This window comes from Bombyx mandarina, chromosome 15 (assembly GCF_030267445.1).
Source record: "Bombyx mandarina strain Sakado chromosome 15, ASM3026744v2".
Taxonomy (NCBI): Eukaryota; Metazoa; Arthropoda; class Insecta; order Lepidoptera; family Bombycidae; genus Bombyx; species Bombyx mandarina.
Genome location: NC_143221.1, coordinates 6,707,689 through 6,734,127, shown reverse-complemented (window position 1 = coordinate 6,734,127; position 26,439 = coordinate 6,707,689). Strand labels below are relative to the sequence as shown.

General features: G+C 34.5%; 4 protein-coding genes and 1 pseudogene across 9 annotated transcripts in view; 2 read left to right on the top strand and 3 right to left on the bottom strand.

The window, feature by feature from the left end:
- Nucleotides 1–5,591, bottom strand: part of LOC114247133 (bromodomain-containing protein 3) — a 31,752-nt gene extending 26,161 nt beyond the window's left edge. For 2 of the 4 annotated variants that reach the window (XM_028179998.2, XM_089732698.1), the window contains exon 1: nucleotides 5,109–5,591. The gene's annotated coding sequence lies outside the window, so the exon portion shown is untranslated. The remainder of the gene's footprint in view (nucleotides 1–5,108) is intronic. The other 2 variants (XM_089732699.1, XM_089732700.1) reach the window with 2 other exon arrangements.
- Nucleotides 5,592–7,128: 1,537 nt separating this feature from the next.
- LOC114247163 (Copper transporter 1A) lies at nucleotides 7,129–14,333 on the top strand. Of its 2 annotated transcripts, none has more exons than XM_028180035.2 (7): nucleotides 7,129–7,458; nucleotides 8,767–8,871; nucleotides 9,443–9,562; nucleotides 10,123–10,235; nucleotides 10,336–10,458; nucleotides 12,253–12,282; nucleotides 13,929–14,333. In XM_028180035.2, exons 2-7 carry the CDS (start codon nucleotides 8,767–8,769, stop codon nucleotides 14,128–14,130), a joined length of 693 nt encoding a protein of 230 aa, XP_028035836.1. In that variant the 5' UTR covers nucleotides 7,129–7,458; the 3' UTR covers nucleotides 14,131–14,333. The 2 variants fall into 2 exon arrangements, with proteins under 2 accessions (XP_028035836.1, XP_089588823.1); XM_089732697.1 differs by lacking the exon at nucleotides 7,129–7,458 and adding an exon at nucleotides 7,567–7,869.
- Nucleotides 14,334–16,159: 1,826 nt separating this feature from the next.
- On the bottom strand, nucleotides 16,160–17,185 carry LOC114247166 (uncharacterized). The gene is made up of 2 exons (XM_028180037.2): nucleotides 16,801–17,185; nucleotides 16,160–16,719 (listed from the first exon to the last, which is right to left on the bottom strand). The coding sequence occupies exons 1-2, from the start codon at nucleotides 17,049–17,051 to the stop codon at nucleotides 16,416–16,418; spliced, it is 555 nt and encodes a 184-aa protein (XP_028035838.2). The 5' UTR covers nucleotides 17,052–17,185; the 3' UTR covers nucleotides 16,160–16,415.
- A 1,223-nt stretch (nucleotides 17,186–18,408) lies between these two features.
- LOC114241977 (uncharacterized) lies at nucleotides 18,409–22,418 on the bottom strand (annotated as a pseudogene). The gene is made up of 2 exons (XR_016324162.1): nucleotides 21,725–22,418; nucleotides 18,409–18,591 (listed from the first exon to the last, which is right to left on the bottom strand). The product of XR_016324162.1 is annotated as an uncharacterized LOC114241977 (transcript).
- Nucleotides 22,419–22,446: 28 nt separating this feature from the next.
- On the top strand, nucleotides 22,447–26,058 carry LOC149501441 (uncharacterized). The gene is made up of 4 exons (XM_089732754.1): nucleotides 22,447–22,563; nucleotides 22,970–23,051; nucleotides 23,139–23,207; nucleotides 23,288–26,058. Exons 2-4 carry the CDS (start codon nucleotides 22,971–22,973, stop codon nucleotides 25,499–25,501), a joined length of 2,364 nt encoding a protein of 787 aa, XP_089588880.1. The 5' UTR covers nucleotides 22,447–22,563; nucleotide 22,970; the 3' UTR covers nucleotides 25,502–26,058.
- Nucleotides 26,059–26,439: the final 381 nt, after the last annotated feature.

Here is a 26,439-nt window from a genome sequence, read left to right as displayed (position 1 = left end):
CTTAAATTAATTTTATTTGCACATTCACGAGTGACAATAGACAGTTACTATCAGTAGTATCGGTAACTATCAGAGAACCGTATGCTCGTGTGCCTAAAACGGCGAAAAAGGGTTTTCCTTGCAGCCACATCATTAAACGCTCGGGAGAGAGGTACTCTCAAAGTAAATTTATTAGAATGGTATGGTGGCGGTCAGTAATAAGGAGAGGGGGGATATGTAAGGGGGCTGCTACGTACGGATCTAGGCACCATTGAGAACGAGTCAATAACAGTGGCACAATATGTATCTGATGTTATAGCAGAAATTGTAGTGCCATTTGCTCCTTTCAGACATGGATTTTTTCATGTAGATAAAATGCACCCAATTTTAAAATTTTGTTCTTAGTATAAATTAATATTATGGGGTAGCTCGCAACCTTGCCGACCTTTTAGATCATAGAGAATGTGTGTGAGATAAGCTAAAAAGGGTTTAAAAGGTAATCCTAGCCTCGTTAATTTAAGATATCTAAAAACGAATTAACAGGAAGAATGGAATGCAATCTCTTAAGATTTCTATACTAATAATATTATAAAGAGGAAAGAGGAAAGATTTGTTTGTTTGTTTGTTTCGAATAGGCTCCGAAACTACTGGACCGATTTGAAAAATTCTTTTTCCATTAGAAGCCGACACTGTCCCTGATGAACATAGGCTACTTTTTTAAATTTTTTTTTTTTTTTGTTTCATGTGTGTTTTAATGTTTCCGAAGCGAAGCGAGGGCGGGTCGCTAGTAATTGATAACTTTATTAGCGAAGAATATGTGTAAGTCTTGTATTTTGCAATCAATAAAGTTTTGGTATATTTATACTTCTTGGAATAAAAGCTTATTTTTTCAAGAATATTCTCATCTAAAAAGCAAAATTGATGCCATACTGCACTCATATTGTATACCCAAACTATCCAATAGGTTTAATTGGATGGCAAAAGCCAGTTAAGTAACTATAATTTTTTTCCAATTCCGTGTTTAATACTAAAAAAAACCTGGTTGTTGTTCAATAATCTTTACAAACGGTAGTTTTCTTTATTTTTGCTATTACTTTCTTCAGGGTTTTCCCGCCTATAGATAACTCTTTCAATACGAAATGTAAGCGCAGTGACTTCCGATGTACGCTGAAAACTTGCCGGACCGAGACGGAAAAATAGCTAAATGGATCCAATGAAATTAAAAATTACGACAAAAGAAATTTCTTAAGAATGTCTCTTACGAATCTGAAGAGATTGTATACTATAATTTATAGAAATATTTGCTTCTTCATGTTTTTATAGATAGTAGTGGCAGTTCTATACATACCGTGAAATATTATTTTAACTACACCCATTTGTTGAAAATTGTGTGCACCGATCATACATTAATGTATGTGCCAGAAACCTTACCTGAATTGGCAACCAACTACTCTACAAATTTCAACTCAATCAGATAAGCGATGCGTGAGCGAAGGAATAAGAAGATGAGGAAATAGCATCTTATTATGCCTCAGTACTTCAGATTGCTTCATATCTACACTAAATAGTTGTATGGTATGCCTCAATTAAATAAAAAGCTGGCTAGCTGAAAGAGCAACAATAAAAAGCTGGGTGCTAGAAAAGCAACAATTGTCTTGATTAAAGTTACGTGCAGAACCTGCTGGAAATATTTAAGGAAGTGTCTATTGCTATCTACTCGCCCTTACCGCACTTGCCACAACTAAGTAGAATATTCCTAGTTCCTGTTCTTGACTTTATCAGTGTCACACAGGAAAGGTTGTATAAAATGAGCAAATATACAAACCATTTAAAAAAAAAATTTTTTTTTAATTATTAGTATACAGGCATTCTGTGCCTATTTAAATAAATTTCTGAGTGTTATTCTTATTTTTCTTGATTTTTTGAACTTCTGTCATATCAAAAATATTTATAAAATACAGATATGTTTTATGTATATTTACTTTTTAATATAAGTTGATATAAGCAAATTAACGAAATATTTATAATGCATTTCAACAACACTGAAGAGAATGTGAAAATATGCCGTGTTATTTTGTTTTTCTAAATTAATGATTCTATCATTGAAAATGTGAAATAATGGTGGTAATCAACTGCTTTATGTGCAAATAGAATAAAATCACAAGATTTTTTATAAAATGAACTAATCGGACAAGTTAGTCAGGGAAAAAAAATATATAAAAATTTTAATGGTTACATGAATTATATATTATAAATTTTATGATTATAACCATTTTTTACCATAAAATCGTTTGTTCTATCATACTCATATAAATGGTTATATGATTATCATAGAGCGAAAATATATTTTTTGCAATTTTCAGTCATTCAAAATTTATTAATTACACATGCTTTTAGATTTCCATTACACTAAACACTAGCAGAGCTATTATGTTGTGGATTTAAAGTACATTCAAATACTCTATAGTTAATTTATTATAATTTTCATAAATTAATTAAACAATCATTATATTGTATTATATTGTTTTAATTTATATAAAATATATTTTCCAAATTCATATTATACATTGTTTATAAGATAAATAGAACATTTTATAAAGGGAATTATTTGTATGTTTATTAAAATAAACAGAGTTGAATGTTATTTTCTTTTTTGTGTTAACCATAATTATTAGTTACTATATCACTATGTATGATTACAGATATACCTAGTTTTTTTTTATTACAAATTATAGCACCCTGTCCTTCCCTGCGCACTTTAGCACTATATCATCAAGTATATTGTTTACACAGCTTCTCTAATTCCACTCTAAATTTTATCAATAGACTAGATAGCGATTAGCTATATGATGTGCTTTGTAAATGTAGCAAACTAGTAGTAGATGCAATAGTGAATCTTCATATTTTAGCTAGAACATTTTTATATTTGTACATTTATTTATTTTTTCCAGTTTTTGACTAAAGATTTCAAGCATGTAAAAACCATAGTTCTGATATTATCCTACTACCAATCTTAGTCATAAATAATACAGCTACTTCAAAATAATCTCTACTTTAAAGTTTGTGTCTAATATGGCGACTATTTATAAATAACATTCTCTTACACATATCTATTATGACAGTTTTAGACCATTTTATATAAAATTTAATAATATATAAAATTATCTGGGACAAAATGAATAAATACCAATATTAAATGATAATGTTTTTTGTATGAGAATCATAACAATAGCGGCTTTAGAGATTATGTGGGACCAGCTTTTACTTTTCAATTAACTACTTCAATTTTACTTCCATCAAAGGTCTTAACACTTTTTAACATATTGATATTGATTGATGCCCAACTGATACCCTACTGTACCATACCATGTACAAAAAGTATTCTGCTTCATGAATCATCTGCAAGAGTACCTCTAAACGACAATCATAAAAAATTGAGTTTCTTCACAGAGAAGATTAAGGCTGAACACAACAGTGTTTGCAGACATGTCAAAGTAAGCATCTCACAAGGGTGCAACAATTACTAACATGCTCTTTCAAAACTTAATTGGGTACAGCTGCATAGGATGCCAAGTGTCCTTGATTACACATTCAACATGAAGAATTTTATTTGACCTCCTAGAGGAGCTGGGGAGCAGGTGGAAAATACTGTATCCTATTATAAAGTATAATCCAAAAATAATCCCACAATTCAATTTTCATCTGCAGACTTAAAAGAAGACAAAATAGCATGAATATTAAACTCCTTTCTGACATAAAATAATTAAAATCTTCTCTTTAATTCATGGTTGTCAACTTGTAATTTAATTTCAAATAGCGTAGGTTTGTAAAGAGTCTCTATTAAATAAATGTTCAATAAAGTTAATGATAGATTTTTCTTTTGATTATTTATACCTTTAAATACATCATTCATAGTACTATTTATTAATTTTAAAACAGGGACATAAATAAAATGCCATTTTAGCTTTTCCTATTTATTAAATGAACTGCTATTATGCTGATAAAAAGAAATATTAAAACCTTAGTTTACATATTTTTTAAATATTAATACCACATAACCAAAATTTAATTTGTATAATTTATGTTAAATATTAGGTACTACATAGAAACGATTCAGGTGACCTACAGTATGTTGAATGTAACATAAAGGTACTATAATGATTGTTTTAAACAATTTTACTTTGGCTTTGATGATCAAGATAATTCTGGGTATCTAATTTTGTTATCATTTAATTTAATGTCTTGACTTTTTGAGGAATTAAGATTTGTTTTTTTCAGATTGGTTAATTGGTCCACAGCATTTGACTCTTTTTCTATTACTCAATTAAGCGAAATTTTTATTGACATATTCAATTCGCATTTTCATGTACTATAAACAACATAATTAAGAGACCAAACGATTTTAAATCCCAAAAATGCAACTGCATACCTTGAAGTTTTCAACTGCTATAGTAATATCAATTATTGGAAATGAATAGGTTTGGTGTAAATGTAAATCTGCTCTACAAATTATGGGACAACTATCACATAATAATATTTACATTGATTGTCTGTAACATAACCTCAAGTTAAGTTTATATATTTACTGCCATAATTTACAGACTTGGAGATGTATACTCAACAATGTAGTTAATTCTAGAGAAGATCTAGAACATTCTTTTTGGATAGTTTTGTATGTTCTATCTATACAATCATGATCCTTAGAAAGTAATAGCCTGGAGAAGCATTAACGTACGTAAACAATGAGAAATGCTTTAGATTACGCATCAAACAAAGATGTTTCGACAAGATTTCACGATGAATGCATGTGAAATTATGGTTGGGAGATTGTTTTCGAAGTGTTTCCTAATTAAGACTATCAAAAATTTTCAACAACTTTAGCATATTATGTACTATCTAAGAGTAACTCAAAGTTAAATAGTTTTCGGAAATAGAATACGATGTAGATGGAAATGGTAAAATACGAGTTAAGGAGGCCATGAATTCAAACCCGAAAATCTGCAAAATACTTGAACATGCAAATTGAACTACAATGTACAAGAAGTCATTGGCTTTAAAATTACTATTTTACACACAAATTCTAATGCAAAAATTCTTGCGTAAATCTAAAATTATGGAAAAAGACTTACGAAGGGATATTAACGCCAATATGGCGGATGGACTAAAAATATATGTTTGAGACTTCTTCACATACAAAATGTACCGATAGGCATCAATTTCTAAAACACACCACAATTAACTTTCTTTCACAATAACACTAATAACAAGAAAAATCATTGTTTTTAAGACGTAAACTCAATTTAACAAATAAAACATTTACGAATAACACAGCACAGTCTCCCAAGACACAACGAACTTCAGACATGGCGGCTAAACAAGAGTCATGAGCGTCCCTGTGTATGGCGAATAATTAAAGTAAATAATGGTAAAATATGGGTTCCAAAATATTGTTAAATGCATAATATAAGCTTTTATTTGGTTTTCAAAGTAAAACAATCATGCAAGTCCAAAGATTGATTCCGATGCATTATTTCTTTATTTATAAATTCTCCGATTTTTTTTTTTTTTCCTCGCTTCGAGATAGAGGTGTCAACTTAAGAACAATCTGAACTGACCAAATTGATTGATATCAGTTCAATGGTGAAGCATACATAGAAAAAAATGATAACACGGGAACTATTATAAACTAATGTCGTTTTGTGGCGGTATTGACTTTTTGGTGGGAACGCGAGGAGTGAAGTTGTGTGAATTGTTTTATTTAGTCTATTTGGTGTTTCTTCAGGTTTAAATGTGTAATAACGGCAGTTTATTAACTGTTTAATATCTGTGAAAGTGCGCAAATGTGGGAAAATGAAACAAAGCCGCTGGATGGAACTTCTCGCGATCCTCCAAAAAGTCCACTGAAAAAATCGCAGTAAATTACCACCATTTTACTGAGATTATATTATTTAATCCCATATCATCTCATCTCATTTCATTTCATTTAATTTCATCCCAGTTGATTAATGTCTCAAATTAATCATCTTCATTTCATTTCATTTTACTTCATAATATCATTTTTCATAAAAATAAGAATATCAATATGTGCCAATATGTGGCGTTTTATATGATGCGTAAGTCGGAACGCACGAGAGGTGGGAAAAAAAGAAGATAGTCTGTGACACGGGACCTTTTTGCCGCCGAAAATTTAAAAACGTAAAAAAATAAAATATAATGTATAATAATATTTAATCTTCTTCTTCTATCTTCTATATATATATATATATATATCTATACTAATATTATAAAGAGGAAAGATTTGTTTGTTTGTTTGTTTCGAATAGGCTCCGAAACTACTGGACCGATTTGAAAAATTCTTTTTCCATTAGAAGCCGACATTGTCCCTGATGAACATAGGCTACTTTTTTTTAATTTTTTTTTTGGTTTCATGTGTGTTTTAATGTTTCCGAAGCGAAGCGAGGGCGGGTCGCTAGTATATATATAAATGAATCGCTGTTCGTTAGTCTCACTAAAACTTGAGAACGGCTGGACCGATTTGGCTAATTTTGGTCTTAAATTATTTGTGGAAGTCCAGAGAAGGTTTAAAAGGTAGATAAATATGAAAATGCTCGAAATTTAATAAAAATAACAATTATGTTTTTCCTTTGATGTGTCCCCCATCGGATGGATAAAGCTTAGGTATTTTATTTATCGATTGAGGCACTACGAAGTCTGCCTGGTCAGCTAGTAACTAATATAATATAATATCTTAGAATGATTTTTGCCGTTACAACAATAAAACTAATATTGTTTGAACTGTGGTGTTAATTACATAAAACACGATTTTACGGCGAAATAAAGAAGGGACTCTATACGGACTCCCTCAAATATGTTAGCAGAGTTGAGATTTAAAAAAAAAAAATATATTTTCGCAAGCCATATAATATACTTTAAGCTCGAGAATAAACTTTAAATGTAGTTTTAATTATAGTAATTTTCTGAGATTTTACTTAGAGATTATTATTTTTCTATTCATTCCATAATCATTTATAATTTACTCCCACACAACAGAGAGTTTGAGTCTTTTTAGAACTACTATCCATACTGACTGTATGGGCTGCATTCCCTATGCCAATCAAATTAGACAATTCAAATCAAAACGACAGCTGTACAATTAAGTAGGTATGTACCAGTATGTACCTACCTATCAAAGAATAAAGTATAAAGTAATAGGTGCCAACAGACATTGCAATATTATGTACATAGATTATACACTTAATATATGATTATGTATTCATAATTTCAGTTGCGGTTTGCAACGTACCACGTATTCTATTTTCATAAAGTTCGTTACCAATTAGACTAGGCTTTGGTGGTTTATATGATCACATTAAAATTCAAAACGCTTTTATCCTCGTAGTTCACAGTTCAAATTAATATTTACAAAAGTTGAAAGTTTCTTTGGTTTTATTGCAGTGCACCTACGTAGCCCCGTACTAGGTTTGTGTTTCATTAATTACTATCTATCGCCCAAAAATTGTAGAGCTTAATTCTTAATTTTATATTATGACAACTTTATGGTCAACTTAAATGAATAGTTAATGGTAAGGTTTTCTGATTAACCAAATCGCTTAATGCATTTTTCACATTTCGCGTATGTAGTCACCTACGTCTTTCATAAGCAAAATTGTAACCGTGATGAAAACAATATGCATTTTCATCACGAACATAATTATTTAATTAGAAATGTTTTGTTATCAATAATGATATTGAACGTTTTGTGACATTTCCAATTAGAGTATTTCATTGAAAATTTTGATTTAATTGTAATCTTCCTTATTTTTTCACCAAAACCAATTTTGGCTTTCATTTGGTTACATTTGGGCAAGTTGTTTCATAATGTATTGTTATGTAAGTTGCTACCAATAATTTAAACTTTACATCCACAATGATACTTTCACTTTAGAAAAGTAGTTGGCCCTGATACAGTTTGCCACTCATGACATACAGTGTAGTACTTTCTAAACAAAACACCTAAAACTAAAATTCAAGGTGAAATATCTTTCAATTAGTTTTCTCAGTACTTTCATTGTTGTATAATTTATCAAAATCTAACTTATTTTTTAACTTGTTCTAATTATATTAAAAAAGATGTAACGGAATTATATCAGAAGCTGAAATGTTGTTCTTGTAAATTGTTAAATTAAATATTAAAACTTATCACTTTTGTTAATTCATATTGCTTTGCCTCTCATTCTAAAGCAAAGGCTGGTGTATATAAAGGCTTAGCTGATTTTTTAGTTAAAGTGGTATGTTTAAAAAAAAATTAAGACAATTTTGTTCAATTATCAACTAATAAAGACTACAAATATTTCTGTAATAAAAGCAATGATTGACTGGACATAAAAAACTAAAAGCTAATAAATTTCCACTGATAAACAACTGCATTGTTCTGAGTAAGAATAATTACAATAAATGAATAGATAGCAGTGGACAAATAATAAAGTAATCTCAAGTACACTATTTAATAATGATTATTATCAAAGGTTGTAAGTAACAATGGCTATGCTTATCTTGTACTGTTTTCAAACAAGCTCTGCTTTAATGATTTTCATAACAACACTACTTAATACAATATTGATATAAACTTTATTCATCAATATTTACTTTTTCATTATTTGTCTTCCTTTGAGCGGCGTTTCAATTGAATTATATAGTGTCACTGTTAAGTCTACAAATATTTCTGTCTGTCTATCAACATTTAAACCTAGTACTTTTCTGAAATTAATTTCAAACCTTTTATTCCAGATGGACGAACATCATGAACACCACAATATGGATATGGGCCATGCTGGGCATGAACACCATGGAATTGATCATTCAAGACATATAGGCCACCAAATGCCTATTAATGTGAGTTAAAAGTAAATAATATAAATGATACAGGAAACAAAGGATTTTCCATTTATCTAATGTATAATTAAAATATTTTCAAATGCTTTAAAAGTATGGAATCCATTGATATCAAGTAGACTATTCAACATCGTACAGTATATGAAAACAGCTGAGAGGAAAAAAACACAGATGTCATTATGTTTTTTTTATCAAATAGAAAAAGCTTAAAAAATAATTGAAATAAATATATAATTGTTTACTTATTTCATTGATTTTATTCAAACAATTAAATTTGCTGCTAGTAGGCTTAGATCTTATTTGTTTTTTTTAAATAAATAATTATTAGTATGCATCAAACTTCAAATACAAATGTCTGTCTTGTTCAAACTGCAAGATACATGGTTTTTTGTTCCGTTTTTTTACCTGCTATTATACTAAGTAGGTTTTTTGAATAAAACCTGAATTTGGATGGGTAGGCACTTTGGCAGTTATCTGCAACTGATCACAAGAATTCAATTACTATGTTTATTTTAGTGAATAATTTTAAGATGAAATGAAAACTGTGTCAAACAAATTGTAATTATTTCAGGGACTTCTTAATTCATCGTATAACAGAATTGTGCACAACACAGATATGAATGATCACAATGTCCACACTTTTTCAGGCCATGGTGATCACAGTAGCCACAATATGGGCATGTCCATGACGGTAAGCAAGATATCTCCTAATGTTTCTAAAACATGTTTCCTTGTTGAATATGCATTTTTGGGTATAGATTAGCATGCTGTCTTTATCTATGTAGAGTAAGTTTAGAATAGCAGCACCCCATTTCTTTGTGGATGTCAAAAAAGAGACTGAGGCTTATAGGAGATGGCCAGCAGCTTTTTCTGAGTATTATACTAACGGATTGCGATCGCCAACCGGCATTTAGTAGGAACTAGGTAGCTTGAAGTCATCATGGCCATAGGATAAGACGGTACATTCGTATCGAGCGATACGACTGGGTCGGTGCTGTTTCTGCCGTGAAGCAGTAATGCGTTTCGGTTTGAAGGATGGAGCCTCTGTTGTACTGAAAAAACAGACTTAAGCTCATATATCAAGATAGAGCTGCATTAACATAGTTCATGTCTATGGTATTCAGTGACCATTTAACAACAGGTGGTCCGTGAGCTTGTCCATGTGTCCATTTCTATGCAATAAAATAAAGAAAATTTTCTCCTGGTCAACATTACTTAAAATTTTCAACATAAATTTTATTTCATTTTTAGTTTCACGGTGGCTACATCGAAACTATTCTCTTCTCTTGGTGGAACGTAACAGAAGTTGGTGAATTTGTGGGATCATTTTTTGCAATATTTATTATAGCTTTGCTCTATGAAGGGTGAGATATGTTTATAAAATGCAGTAAACAATAATAAAAACAAAAACACGAGCCTCATTTCTGAGTTTTTATGCTGAAATGTTACGTTTTTGTGTTGCAGCCTTAAATATTATAGAAAGCATTTACTATGGAAGACATATGCAGGACTACAGTATTGTGCCGTAGCACCACCAGACAAGGGAGTTGCCAATATATGTGCAGCAGATGAACCACAAATTGTACAGTAAGTATAATCAAATTGAAAAAAATTTATCAAAACCTAAAAAGATTTTAAACCTTTCCAAAAGTAATGTCTTGCTTAATTGTACATATCTAATGATCTTTATCTGTTTTCGAACATTCTTAAATTATAAGGTCATTCCATAATATGGTGAAAATAAATCTAAAATATGTTACCAACATGTCAACTCAGTACTCATAATTTTATATTCAAATTATTTTAAAAACCCAACCTCTCAAACTTATGTGAATAAACACAGTTGTACACACACTGACTAACACACGCAGTACACTTCCTTATTTTTAGTTTTCTTTAGTGTGTTAACATAATGGTCTCTCAACTTTAATAGAATCACATAGTTGATCGGCGATTCGTCGGATGCGTGTATCAAAGGGTTAAGGAGAACGAGGGAATTCAGGAAATAAATTTCTACCCCTTCTGTAATAGGTGGGCTTCGGATAGCCTGCCGATCGAGAGGGCTGGTGGTCGTGGCGCCGACGACCACCGGCCCGGCGTCCCGAGGAGGAGGGTGATGGGAGAGATGTGCTCCGCACTAAACACTTCACTTTACCCCCTTTGCCTATTCATGAGTTCTCTCATGCGAGGCTTGGACGTGGGTTTTTGAACGACAGGAGGTTTTAGTCAGTTCGACTCCGGCATGTCCCACCGTCCATCCTCAGTGGAGGGCGGAAGTCCGGCGATTTTCTCCTATCCCAAAAACAAAAAAAAAAGAAACAATGCGATACCATGATAATTGGCTTTCTTCTGGTTACTAAATCTTAACGTTCAGAGCATTTTAATGCGGTCCCCGCTCAGCTACGTGCTATAGTGTTGGGAAGAAGTGAAAGGCAAATATCCGATGTAAGCAAATTAACGTTTTTGTCAAAAAAGAAAGTATGTAAATCGCAAGATCACACGTAAGACTTAATCTAATAATATAGGTAGATTAATATTTTTACAAAAGTATCCAAAATTTTACATCACATCATAGATTAGATAAGAACATTTTAAGGCTATGTTCCGTTAAACACTGCCAGCACTCTGCTCTTAATAGAGAGAAATTCGTTCCGGTATGGACTGACAGTATACAGTCGCAGTATTTTAGGGAAATCTATGACGTCATAAATCATCGGCATTGTTCTACTGTGAACACAGGTGTTTCCGAGGCAAGGTGCTCTCAATACTTTGATCACGTGATCATTTTTACCCCATTTCAATAATTCAGTTATTAAGACATTACATTCTACATTAAATTGTTTAAAAAACAATATTTTATTTTATTAAAAAGTATACTTACTTTTCTGAAGCGATTAATTCAACTGACAATCTCTTAAACACCTATTTCTAAATATAACCAAATTTAAACAATATTTTTTTGTGAAAGTGAAAAACATCGCCAAAAAACGTCGATGACAGTATACTGTACTGCATTACACTACGTTAATTTTTAAAACGGAAATGTAACCGGTATAGGTTACTATAAAGGAACGGCTTCGCACTTCGCAGTAATAAATTAACGTCACACCTTTAGTGCTCGCAGTGCAAATCAGAACATAGCGAATAAACAAACCACCACTCTACTCTCAATCGCGGTTTTTTTTTAAAAGTTGTGCACTGATGTTTACTGTCCCATAAATTAGCCTTTCCTTAGGTAAAATTAAATTAAAAAACACTAAGCATGCTACTATAGATAGTGCTGTTATCTAATTGTATTTTTTTTTTTAAATCGCCAGAGATTATCCTCTACTCGTTTCTTCTGTCTCTGTGTATCATTAATTACTTAATTTTTTGTTTTAGGCCAATTCCTCATATGCTTGAAAGAAATGTGTAAGTACCAATCTGTATTGTGGATGAATAAATCGATTGTATTAGTAAAGGCCGTTCCAGCCTTCAAACTGAATGCGGGTTTTCTTCGCAGTCAGGATGGTAGTGCCTATCCATGCAAGCTTATTATATTCTGGTATCACTGGTAAATGGCGGTTCGCAATCGCATTTCTAGGTATAATACTCTGAGAACACTGCTGCCCAATCTCGAGTGAATCCCCTATGGTCTCCTTATACGATACGCATGGGAACAGATGAGGTGGTTAAGACAGACACCACACAAGGCATCTACTAATCTTTAATACCTAGTTTTACCTTAAAAACGTTTGCCTCATAATCATTAAATAAGTTAATGTTACAGAAATCTCAAGATTTAAGTGTAAAATGAAATTTATTTTACTTCTAAATGTTAATTGGCCGTTGCCTAACTGAAAATCAAACAGGTACACCAAAAAGATTCGATAAGAATTGATTAAAACATTCTATTAATAGAAAGGATTGCAGTAGGGAAAAGTATTTTTGCAATTTTGTTGATTTCAAAACATTTAAAAATAGCTATCTTATTGATTCATAGAATACCTATAAATCAATAGCCATTTGATTATTATGTGCATACTGCAACCCCTTGAAACAATATGACCGACGCGACGCTTACAAAACTTTACTGTTCAAGTTTTATGATGAAAACACTTAAAAAGGTTTTTTTTTCCTATGCTGATAGCCTTGAAAGGCTATTTCATCTTCACCCTAACGTGTGTAGGTGAGCTCACGGGGCTCAAACCGGAGTGTTGCTAACACTGACCCTAGCAAGAGCAGTGCTTTGCAGAATCTACCACCGGATCGGAAACGCGACCCACTGAGAAGATCCGGCGAGAAACTCAGTGGGCTGTGTCTATGGGTTAATTCGCTCGTCGAGCCCTTCGTCGCAAGCGACAGGTTCGACGAGTACGGTGACCGGAATTAAAAAGGAATTTTGGGTATACGGAACATATTTAATGGAAAAATAAAAGAAGTCTTTAAGTAATGTTAAATAATGTGATATAATTAGTACATCACTGTCTGCTTTTTAACGCGAACCCAATGAGCGAAGTTAAGTTATTTGTTTTATTTTGATAATTGTATATTTCTTCAGGATTAAACTTGTAATTGTGGATTATTAAGCGTTTAGTATCAATGAATGTGCAAAAGTACCTATGGGAAAAAAGAAACAAAGTCGCTGGACGTGGCTTCTTCCTCTTCTTCTCGGGTCCTCCGCAATTTTCCCGCAATTTACTTGGGTGTTATTTCATTTCATTTCATTTTGTTTTATTCAATTTCGTCCCAATGTAAAATGTAATAATAATAATTGAAAACTTTTAATCTCTACACTGGCTCGCAAGAAGCCAATTGCCATCGTGAAAAAAGAAGCATCCGTCAATCATGGTAATTTTTGTTTTTTGGAAATTACGACTAGAAAACTGCCAGGGAAAACTGAGTTTAAACTGGAAAATGATTTTATAACTTCGGATCATTTTTTTTTTCGTATGTATTCTCACTCTTGTCAGAGCGGTCGTGGTCGTCATCCAGCATAATTGCTGTAGGATGGTTTTATGATGATTTTCGGATCATTTTACTTGTACTTTTTTAATTTTCTTATTTTCTTGTTTCAGTCCTACGATGATGAGCACAGCACACGCATGGCAAACGATACTGCATGGGGTTCAAGTGCTAGTTAGTTATATGTTGATGTTGGTTTTTATGACTTACAACACATGGCTGTGCGCTGCTGTAGTATTAGGATCAGCGACAGGGTACTTCCTCTTTGGTTGGCGCGAATCGGTAGTTGTTGACTTCACTGAACATTGTCACTGATGAAAAATGTTCGCAATTATAATGGTGATTAGTATTAGTTGTGAAGACCTTGTTCCGAATACTGCTCAAATATAAAAATCCATGTTATAAGAGGAAGATTATATGAAGTGCTTTTGAATGATTTATACCAGTTATACAATAAAAAAATGTATCATTTTATGTTTGTACAATCATATTATTTAATAGAAGAATATATGACAATATTTTGTTATTTCATTTTTGCTTGAAGAAAGGCAAATTGGTAGGTATTATTTATAATTTTTTCTTAATATTAGTTTTTAGACATAACGCACAATGTGTTAGCTAGTTAACTAGTAAGAATAGTAAAAGTTAACTTAGCACCTGGCCTAAAAAAAAAGAAAGACTATCAAATGCTGCATTCTATTGCTACATTCAGAGCACCCAGTTACGGCTTTGAAATAAATTTGTTAATGATTTTTAATAGTGCTTGCATGGGTGGATGAGCTTAGAGTCCACCTGATGCTAATTGCTTACTGGAGACCATTGCTAACAACATAGGTAAATGCCGCCACCTTCCGTTACTACTTCACAGCAGAAATAGGCAGGGTGGTACCTACCTTTTTTTTTTTTTTTTTTCGGGCCGAGGGCCGAACCTCCTACGAGGTCCCCGCGCCTAGGGGGCGCGCGGGGTATGTGAGACTCTACGATCTGCAGGTGTTGAGAGCAGACCGCGGGCCCAAGGAATTTAGGGCCCACCCACTAAACGACTCCCCTGCACTCTTACACCCGGCGTCCGATCTCCGTCCGGGGACAAAACCCGGTCAGAGTAGGGGGGTTCCCGCGGTCAACACTACAACCAGACACGCGGCGCCACCCCGAGGACGCCCGACCGACGGGTCGCCGAGGCGATAGTCGACGACCAACGACGTCAGTCTCCGCGGTACGGCGGCCCTTCAGGCCGCCCGGGCGATGCCGCTGGTGTTCCGAGATACCCCGCTGGGCCAGAACCAGCCTGCCGGGTCGGAACGCGATACACCGCCGACCGGGTTGCTCTTCCACAGTATGTTCGACGACGACAGCGACGACGAAAATGCGGGCCGCATCGCAGTCCGCAGCCGCCGACGCGTCGTCCCGTCCTCCTGGTGCCAGCGCGCTAGAGTGACGGTAGCGTGCGGCGCAGTCTCAACCCCCTTAGGTCGCCCCGTGACCATCACCGGGAGGAGACTGCCTTCTCATAGGGGCCGGAGCTGGACAAACGCCCTCCTCCGACCCCCGGCTCGACGGCGGCGGCACGGCGCCGAGAGGGAGGAAGAGTTCTCCCTCTCCCGTTCCGCCGCCTCCTTCTGCGAGATGGTGGACTCGCAAAAGTCGAGCATCGCCTGCCAGGACTCATCGCTGCCGAGCATCGCAGCCACGACGGTCGGAAGCGGCAAGTCCGGTCCTATTTTTGCAACGAGGACGCGGCGCTGCTCCGCGAAAGCGGGGCAGCACGCGAGCGTGTGCTCCGCCGTGTCCTCGTTGCAGCCACTGCAATGGTGGCACTTCGGCGTCGGCTCCCTCCGGGCGACGAGGTGCAGGTAGCGACCGAAACAGCCGTGTCCCGTGAGCACCTGCGTCGCTCGGAAGGTGAGACGTCCTCGGTCGCGATTCACCCAGTCCGAGAGGACCGGGCGGATCGCCTCGACGGTCCGTCGCCCGTAGGCGGGGTCCGCCAGGCGGCGAGACCACGCCTCGAGCACGGCACGCCGAGATTGAAGCTTCCGCGCTCGAACTTCCGCCGCGCCGGGACGCGGCTCCCCCCTGGAGCGGAGATCACATCGCCACGCGTAATCCGCAGCGAGCGCCTCCGCTTCCAGGTCCCAGGGAGGCGTCCCGGCGAGCACGCACGCCGCCTCGAACGAGACGGTGCGGTACCCACGAACCGCCCTGACCGCAATCGCGCGCTGCGGACGTCGCAACGCTGCGACGTTGTCACGGTTGAGATATAAGGGTGGTACCTACCTATGCCAACTTATAAGGCCACCTACCACCAGTAAACAACATTATAATAAAATAATTCAAACAACAATTCAATTTATTTTTCTTTTATTCAAATTTTCTGGCTGTGAATTATTCAATGAAAAAAATAGTCCTCATAACATTTCAATGTTAGTGTTTTATTGGCACTTAGTACTAATAAGAAATAAGATAAGTCATAAAAGTTTATTTTATATGAATAATAAATACTCATATTAAATAATATGACACATTACACTGAATTGTAGTATGGAATTTTACTCTAAAAAATACTAATCTAGAAAACTCAAATATGTGTCATTTTTGTTTTAGTTATGATGTCGATGCAAACAATGTTTTTTAAGATTTGAACTACTATTGCATTTATAATTACAATGTTTACACTGATACGGCCTATCTGATGAATGAGTTCTTTTGTGGACTTTGAGAGAATTGATGAAGTTTGATCTAAATGAACACTTTTCACAAAGATACGGTTTTTCATTGGTGTGAACCCTCTTATGTTTTAAGAGATTTGAAGACAATTTAGAACTGTATTTACAACTAGGAAAGTCGCAAATAAATTGCTTATGATCCATCATGTGCTTTTTATGACTCTTCATGTCAGCACTTCTGAAAAATACAATTTATTATAATATTATAATTGTTTAGTATGAGTATGATTATGATGCAATTGTTTTGGATTGAGAATACCTATGAGAACAAAACCCACAAATCAAATTATATTTTTCACAGTCATTTGTTTCAGTAATTTGTAGACTTGCTTTAGAAACATTGTCTTGACTCTTTTTATGTTTTGATAAAAATTCAGCAATTGTTGATTTAGGCTGAGGACTAAAAACAATCGTGTTTCTTGCGTTTGGTCTACCTCTACTGTTTCGCACTGATTTATCTTCTAACCGAGACGAAATATGCGTTTGAAGTGGATTCTGTTTAATTTCCATAATAATTAATATGCTGTCATAGTTATAAATTTACTGATTTTTTATTTTCATTTCTTTATAAAATTTAATTTTCTCTCATGATATCTTTCTTCCGTTGATAGTGTCGATACCATAGATTATACACTTAATATATTTGGTCGATACGGTCATCAAGTTTCATTTTTTGTAAATATTTTTGTAATATTTTTTTTTTAATATTTTGGGTTTGGTAATGACTCTTTTGAGCCATTGTAATTTAGTACAATAACATGACTTTATATAGAGCCTATTAAGATTGAAATATATTTTATTTTAAGGGATTTTATGACCTGTAACTAAAACCTTTAGGTCATGTCTTATTTTAATTTATATTCTTATTTTTATGAAATATGATGTGAAATAGAATGAAAAGAAGATAATTAATAATAGATTAATCAACTGGGATGAAATTAAATGAAATGAGATGAGGTGATATGGGATACAATATAATCGCTGTAAAATGGTGGTCATTTACTGAGATTTTTTCAGTTGACTTTTTGGACGAGAAGTTACGTTCAGCTGCTTTCTTTCATTTTCCCACATTTGTGCACTTTCACAGATATTAAACAGTTAATAAACCACCGTTATTACACATTTAAACCTGAAGAAACAATAATAAAACAAAATAAAACAAACAACACAACTTCACTCCTCCCACTCCCGCCAAAAAGTCCTCAATGTCCTCTCTCCGGCTCTGTAAATTTGGCCCCTCTTTTTTTGATTTTCAGATTTTTTTTATTTTTAATTATTTGTTCGTTAATGCTCGAATGTAAAATTGTTTGTTCGTCTTTTATTTATTTATAATTAATTAAACAAAGGATCACTCTTAAGTTGCCTCTCCTTACTAGATATCTTTATTTTTATCGCTGAGATTAATTCATTTTGATCAATTATCGTTTGTTCGACGACTATTGGTGATTGTTCGAAAACAATTAAATTCCCAATTATTAATTATTTTATATCTAGCAAACCATCAATCACCTCACGCCTACATTGCGCATACGCCGGTTTTGTCAGTCAGCTGGCAATGGCCATATTTACTAGCGTTTTGTTTACAAAAGCGTTTATACTCTCCAATTATTTCATATCGCACGCTTAGTATTAAAGGGACCTAATTCCTAAGAAGTCTAAAATGAGTTAGTTATACTTGCATGACTTTTACAACGCCATCTAGAACGTGACGCTAAGAAACTAATATAAAAGTAGTTCTATCTTACTTTTATAAACTTTCGGTCTCTTTCACACTCGTGTCCTTGATCACGTCTTTTGAAATATGTTGCAAATGATGTGACAATAAAAACCAGCAGCGTAACGACAAGTTCTTTTATTTGTGCAAGAATACAGAAAAAGTAGGTAGAAATGGCTGACACGGCTTGTTTTATTAACACTATCCCCCCTTCGTTGGCTTTGGCTGGCGGCGGTGGCAGTGGCGGTGGCGGAAGGGGGCGTGTTAACATGGCTTGGCGGCTTGGCTGGCGGCAGGGCATGACAGCTGACGTCATATCCGTTACATTCGGCCATCCTGCAACAATTGCTCCCGCAATGGGGAACACACAAAAACATTTAGTTCTCAAATAAATCAATAAGGTCTTTAGTTTCGAGCTGCTCATCGGAACTACTAGCGCTATCGGACACATGGGCTATACTTTTATAGGGCCTTAATGAATCTGTTGATACCAGGCCAGTGAAGTTTTTATAACTTCGTAAACCTTTTAGATATACTTCTAATTCGATTCCGATTGTTACCTACTACTTTAGTTACTAGATACGGACTTATCGTCTAATTTAGTATTAATCCTAGCGGCGCTGCTAACCAGTTGGAGCCTGTCTCTACGATACAAAATCTCTTTTCTTATAAACATGAGCATTTTTTTATATTAATGTTGTGTGTAATTATTGTACTCGCTCGTTTTATCCTAGCTGTAGCTATCTTACGCCGTGCGTCAACAGTTTCTGGTTCGCGACCAGGAATCGAAACATCACATATTGACCTACCAGAGCGCGCAAAGATTAAATCACAAGGCTTGTAGCCGCTGCTACTTTTAATTGTGTTGTTTGTGCCTCAAATGACGGAGTTCACTAAATTATTTGAAGCATCACTAGGATCAGTTGCCCGCAACACATAAAATTTTATGTTTAGTTTGTTCAACCTGGCCAATTAGCGTGCGGACAAGCAATACCGTTTAACGTATGCCTAAACTGTTTATCTTCTGATATTTTTTTAAGTACCTACTCGTAAAAGCTTTTCCATAGTCTGTCACCACGTGATTCGGGTATCTGGACAAACCCTATTAATATATTTTTCAATGCACGAATGGTCCCGATTGAATTTACAGTACGCGTTAGTTCAGCTATCACAAATTTAGACAACGCATCATTCATTACGATCATGTACTGGTTGGTGCCCTTTAGATGTCCTACAGAAGGGCATCATGTTATCTATTTGTACCATGCGCATAGTATCAAATGGTTTAGAGATCGGATATAGACAGTCTTCTTTTTTTTAACATTGTTATCCTTCTCATGTGTACAATAAAGACATGCTGCCACGTATTTCCTAATAAAGTGTGTCTGTCATTTTAAGAAACCAATATTGGCTTTTAATCAAAGCTAAACGATGATTTAGATCCACGTGACAAATGTCATAGTGCATTTGTACAATTTTCCATTTAGCCGAAGGGACTGCGAGTCTGTTTCCGTTAAAAGTTTTTCGAACTAGTTCATTCATAATTATCTTTAACATCAGCGCGACTTCGTCCGCGTGGAATATAGTTCACAAAGAATGCTTTATTTTAGTACAAATTGATTAGCATAAAAAAAACGTTATAGTGAGCCAACCTTAACATATGCTATCGCGGACATTTTTTTTTTTAGATCTTTTAAAGGGGTACAATTCTGTCACATTATTTTAGCGAAACTTTAACCGTTTCTGCAGCGCACGCACCGGAAGCTCTCGAAAGGGAAAATGACCCGATTTTGAAACATTACTTACTGGTACTTCGCTTGTATTGGTCTTAGCGTGACACAGTGATGGTCTTAGCGGTGCTAGCGTTATATAGCCTATAACCTTTCTCAATAAATGGGTTATTTAACACTGAAATAATTTTTCAAATCGGACCAGCAGTTCTTGAGATTAGCGCGTTCAAACAAACAAACTCTTCAGCTTTATAATGTTAGTATAGATTGCTTTATAAACTAAGCTTTTCGTCCTGACATTGCACAGTACAGAATCAATCAGTAACTAAGACGATTCACGTTCATCATGTCAACAGGATGCCTATTAAGCGCGTCTACAAATGTTCCATACGTTCACCAGGTCTATACTCAACACTAATGTCATAATCTTCTTTCAAAACTCACCATCGCCCAATGCATGGTATAATGTCGCGTTTGGTAAGGGTAGCACAAACCACAGTACAATCAGTTTCTACTATATCATGTTTACCTACTTCATAAACACGGAACCTACGTAGCGATTGTTCGACCGCCAGGTTATGAGCTCTTAACTATGATATACATTCTTCCTTCCTAGTAACCCGGCTAAAATAGTATAACAGGCCGCAGTGAGTTGTCAGTTTGTTTTTGTAATAGTATACCAGAAATTCCTAAGTTACACGCATCGGTTTGTATTTCTGTAGGAAGCATAGGATTATACAGAGCTAGCACAGGTTTGAAACGTAAGCTGTTTTTCAGTTGTTCGAAATCGCGTTTTGTTCACGGCCCCACACCCATGATTTATCTTTTTTTTTTCTTTTCAAACCAATAAACTGTCGCACACTATAAGCATTATTTGGCACAGGACACTGCGAAACGGCCGTCAATTTTTGTTGCACCCGGCTGTATACCGTCTGAAGATATTTCATGACCTAATAAGTGACTTGTTCCTCCAAGAAGGAGCATTTACTCATATTTAATTTTAAGTCTCCACCATAAAATTTCCCAAGTAATTTCTCAATAATTATTGAACCTGATTTTATACCAACTGAGGGTAGAGGTAAATCGTTTAAAATTGCTAGTATCTCGATTTGACCTACATTTATTTTTACCCATTTTTTTTTTCCCTACAGACTAATTATTTTATTTATTAAACGCATTTAACTACCCCACCTAGTGGAATAAGGTGGAGATAAAGAAGAAACGCATGAATACAGATGGCGCATTTGCTAAACCAAAAGGAATTCTAGTGTACTAGAAATAATGACCTTGCGGTGTAATGACAGCAGTTGTGTGTCTGGCACAATGCTCAATTGATGGTAGCCCTGGGCTAAATCTAAACTCGTGCAGTACTGTTCGGTGGATACTTTTATATTTTACCATAGCGTTTAACGCACGATAATCAACGCATAGCCTACTGTCGCCGTTCTTTTTCTTAATAAGACCACTGGTGAAGCATGACTAGATTCAGATTATTTTATATCCCTTGATGTCTAAAAGTGGCGATACACGGGCTGATCACTAGTAAGCTTAATTTGCATTTGAACTAAATTGGCAATACCTAAATCATGTGTATTTTTAGCAAAGCAATGCTTATACTGTATTTTTTTTAATCTGAATGACTTAATATTTAATGGCTCCTTTTAATTTTTTTTATTTCTACCCACAAATCTCGAAATATTTGTAATGGCATGGCTAGGGCAAGTAGAAATGCAACACACCTGGCTGTTTGGCTGTGGCTCCTCGCAGCTGTTGGCCCTCGGCAGGACCTCACCCGGCGGCCACATGATGGTCTCCGAGCCCACGTTGATGACTTTGATGTAGCTGTCTTCGCCGCGCAGCAGCGTCGCAGGCAGGGAGAAGGAAGCTCGTAGCCGTGAATCTCGTGAAGCGCCGTGAAGCTCGTAGTGCCGCACAGTGGGTTACTCCACGTTGTTGCTCTTCTAGTTTCCGTCCACGTGAACCAGAATGATGGAAGGACAGGGCGGCGGGCGCTCTTCGTCCGACGACGTCGATATTTCTTTGGTTTGATTGTTCCAGGTTCTTCATCCTGTAGCTCAAGCATCGCCTTGTGGACCTCCTTCTGAAGCAAATTTTTCAACACCTTCCTCGCCAGTGGAATAGGAGCTTCATCTTCTTCAAACTTGTCAGAATACCGAGAGATCTGAGCGTGTATATGACGTTGTTTCATTTCTTAATGCCACTTCTGATTGTTGCAAATGATGTGACAATAAAAACCAGCAGCGTAACGACAAGTTCTTTTATTTGTGCAAGAATACAGAAAAAGTAGGTAGAAATGGCTGACACGGCTTGTTTTATTAACACTATCCCCCCTTCGTTGGCTTTGGCTGGCGGCGGTGGCAGTGGCGGTGGCGGAAGGGGGCGTGTTAACATGGCTTGGCGGCTTGGCTGGCGGCAGGGCATGACAGCTGACGTCATATCCGTTACAAATAACACAGACATATTCAGTGTTCGATCAACTGTTACAATTGAAACATTTCGGCGGTTATTTTAAAAGTGTCTTATTAGTGTTTAGGTCAGTTTCATAGTATTATTTAAGGTAAGTTTTATGCATATTTTTTGTAATATTTTGACTTTCTAAGCAATGAGACTTTTTAATAGTAAAATTGTATTGTAGTTATACAGATTAATCAGTTTTAAGTCCATTTAAAACTAAAAAACGATAATGTTTTTTGACCACATTCGTGTTTCAGTCAGTTCGAAAGTAAAAATGTAGTCAAAAATATTTGTATTGGCGTACAATTCAGTGTTAGATCTATTTATTACAAATATTGATAACATGTCTAGAGTTACATACAGTTAAGGGACTGTACTTGATTAATAATAATGCATATTTTTATTCACGGAATTTGCGATGTAGCTGTGTTCAGGGTTGAGTCTTATTATAACTAATAATTGCTAAACATTTATTCTTTGCTTTTGGACTTATCAGAGTTTTCTTTTAGGATGTCATCGCGATCAAGAAAAATTCTTGATTTAATTCAGACTGAAAATAGTAAAAGTCCTCATCAAAATCTTGACAACCAGGTAAGTAATTATTGAATTGAAGGCACTTTATTTCGCCTATGCTTACCTATATTAATCACCTAAAATATAATTATTTATCATTTATAGGCAGATACTTCATCTAATGAGCTGATAAAACCTAATGATACTATTAAAAGTCAGAGTATTGAAGTTCAGGTACGTTCTTAACTTTACTTTTACTTTCTATTTATTTATTTATATGAATCTATATAGTAACCTTTCCTAATTACTTACAGATATTATGTGATATTAAAAATAAACCTGAAAATCAACAATATATGGATGTATCAGAATATTTTGAAGCTACTAAAGGCCGTAAAAAGACACCTATAGATTATCGCGTTTCACCTGTTAATCCTGATGAAAGCGATGCAGATTTAAGCGATGGTGATCCTTCTTTTCAAATACAAAACGAGAAACGGGGTAGTGTTTTATTTACATCTATTTATCGTTCGAGTTCTAGTAGTAGTTCTTCTTCTACCTCAAGATCAAGTTCTTCATCATCTAATAGCTCTAGCGATGAGTCTGCGGAAGAACATAATGCTCATAACAAAGAAAATACTAGATCGGGCCCATCAATCCAACTTGATAAAAGAACAAGTGACATAATGAAAGATACTATAATGCATGATTCAACTTCGGCAGCAAATAAAGCAGCTGTTGCAGATTTTACTAAAGGTAGAAAACGCACTAGACAACCGGAAAATTGGAAACAAACGAAATGTAAGATTTTGAGAAATTCAGGTAAATCATATATTAATAGCAAAAATACAATAACTAAAGCTCGTCAACTCAAACCACCATGTAATGATACATGCAGATTGCGATGTTTTACCAAGATTAATACTGTTCAAAGGCAAAATATTTTTGATAAATATTGGGGAATTGGGGATATTCATAATCAGCGATCTTTTATTTTGTCATGCTTAACTAATATTGAACCCAAATATAAATATACCAATGCTTTGGCCCCAAGAAATTGTAACAAAGCTTTCCATTTTACTGTTAACGGTAATCCAATCCGCGTTTGTAAAGTTTTTTTTCTTAATACTTTGGATATATCTGATCGTGTGGTTCGTACGGTTAGAAGTAAGACTGACGAACATGGAGTTTTGAAGACTGATTTTAGAGGAATGACTTGTAACCGTAAATCAGATGAGGTATTAATTTCTGACATCAAAGAATTTATTAACTCGATTCCAAGAACAGATTCCCATTACACACGCCAATCATCGACGCGTGAATACATAGATGGTAGTAAAACGATAGTCGATCTTTTTAGAGATTTTGAAGAGGTACAAAAACAAAAAAATAAGTCTGCTGGAAAATATTGCACATTTTATAAAATATTTACCACCCAATTTAATATATCATTCTTTCGACCGCGTAAAGACCAATGCGACCTATGTCTGCAATATCAAAATTCATCCGTTGAGGAGAAGCTTCTGATACAAGAACAATATAATTGTCATTTGGAAGAAAAAACCCTCAGTCGACAAGCAAAATATAACGATCGATGTAAAATCGACAATAATAATAAAGTAATTTTATTTGATCTTCAAGCAGTTCTTCAAACACCTAAAGGGGATACTTCAGCCTTCTACTATAAAAGTAAACTCAATAGCTATAATTTTACTGTTACCTCTTTAAACAAAAAAGTAGAAGGAAAAATTCAGGATTCATATAACAGTGTGCATTGTTATTTTTGGTCCGAAACAGACGCAAAAAGAGGTGCCAATGAGATAGGGTCATGTTTATTAAATTATTTTGAATATCTTTGTACTGAAAGCAGAGCTACAGCTACTAATGACGAAGGCTTTGATCTTATACTGTATTCGGATAATTGTGGAGGGCAGAACAAGAATAAGTTTATCGTTACGGTGTATCTTTACGCAGTGACACATTTGAATATAAAATCTATTACACATAAATACCTAATAAAGGGCCATACACAAAATGAGGCCGACAATGTACATAGCCTTATAGAGAAGGAAATCAAAAAGAATTTGAAATCGGGACCAATATATTCTCCCCATCAATATGTATCGATCATTAAAAATTCACGAAAAAAAGGTTGCAGCTTTATAGTTAATGAGTGTTCTTTTAATAACTTTTATGATTTTAAAAATCTGCAAGAATGTTGGGGGTATAATTTTAGTAGAACCAAAGATGGGAAAACTGTTGTATGGAATGACATAAAAATGATTAGGGTAACAAAGAATAACCCGTTTTCTTTTTTTATTAAAGAATCATACAAACAGCAGAATTTTTCTGAAGTATATGTCCGGAACAGGCGAACTAAAATGTTGCCTTTAAACCAATTAACACTAGTTAAGGCTTACACAGGCAAACAAGAGTTGAGCGAGAATAAAAAAAAAGATTTACGCGAGTTAATTACTAAGAATTTGATACCTAATTTTTATTCTGATTTTTATGATTCCATTCTGTAATGTTAGCTGCAAAGAAACTGATTTTATTTTTTATAATTTTAAATTATGTAAATTAAATTTATAAGAAAAAAGGATTAGAAAAGGTTTGCGAAACCTTTGTGTTGGATTATACGATTAACCTCTTTTGAAAATTTTTATAATATAAGCTGCTGGAACTGATTTAAACCAAAGCAGCCCAATCAAGTTTAATGTGAGACTGATTCAATTATGTCTTAGAATTTAATTACTTATAGTTTGTTAGTTAATTAGATAATTATTGGTAACAAATTAAAAAGTTCTGTGAAACTATTAATTATGTTAAGTAAATAAACATAACCAGATTCTATTAATTAGTTTTATAATGAAAGTGTATTTTTTAAGTTCTAGTAACATAAGTGCAACAACGTTAATAATTTTCGGAGTTTTAATACAAGTTTGTCTTTATTGTTGATTTTAGTTTCCATTAAAAGAGACCAAACTGAGAAAAAATGTTATTATTTTTAGTAATAGTTTGACTTATACCTAAAATGGCCAGTCGCTTTGTATGTGTGTTTAAAATTAAAATGACTTAAAACAAACGAAGTTGTTATACTTTTTAACGAATAACCTTTCATTTAATATTAAAAAGACCTAAAACTACATTCACAATTTTAACAGCCAGTAATATACAAAATAAATAATATTTAATAAAAATTTAAACTACGTTTAAATCCTAATTTCATATACTTTGATAAACGCAAAAGTTAAACTGTAAAATTATCATATTGCAATATTTATAGCTAAATAAACAGCCTGACCTCTAATTGCAAATTGTTTTTAGCGATTTGCCAAAAAAGTGATTTTTTTAATTCAGTCACTTTAATACTAAGCGTGCGATATGTAGATCAAAAAAATATTGAAAACTTGAACAAACTTCAACAATACTTCAACAAAAAAATGTCAGTGAATTGAATGAAACG

What these genes read in the sequence shown, in the direction of transcription:
- LOC114247163 (XM_089732697.1), top strand. An exon ending in ATATGGGCATGTCCATGACG is followed by an intron (nt 9,563 to 10,122) that starts GTAAGCAAGATA and finishes TTTCATTTTTAG; the next exon opens with TTTCACGGTGGCTACATCGA. An exon ending in ATAGCTTTGCTCTATGAAGG is followed by an intron (nt 10,236 to 10,335) that starts GTGAGATATGTT and finishes TTTGTGTTGCAG; the next exon opens with CCTTAAATATTATAGAAAGC.
- LOC114247166 (XM_028180037.2), bottom strand. Translation starts at nt 17,051, where the DNA reads ATGGAAATTAAACAGAATCCACTTCAAACGCATATTTCGTCTCGGTTA. An exon ending in TGTGGGTTTTGTTCTCATAG is followed by an intron (nt 16,720 to 16,800) that starts GTATTCTCAATC and finishes TGTATTTTTCAG; the next exon opens with AAGTGCTGACATGAAGAGTC.
- LOC149501441 (XM_089732754.1), top strand. Translation starts at nt 22,971, where the DNA reads ATGTCATCGCGATCAAGAAAAATTCTTGATTTAATTCAGACTGAAAAT. An exon ending in ATCAAAATCTTGACAACCAG is followed by an intron (nt 23,052 to 23,138) that starts GTAAGTAATTAT and finishes TATCATTTATAG; the next exon opens with GCAGATACTTCATCTAATGA. An exon ending in GTCAGAGTATTGAAGTTCAG is followed by an intron (nt 23,208 to 23,287) that starts GTACGTTCTTAA and finishes AATTACTTACAG; the next exon opens with ATATTATGTGATATTAAAAA.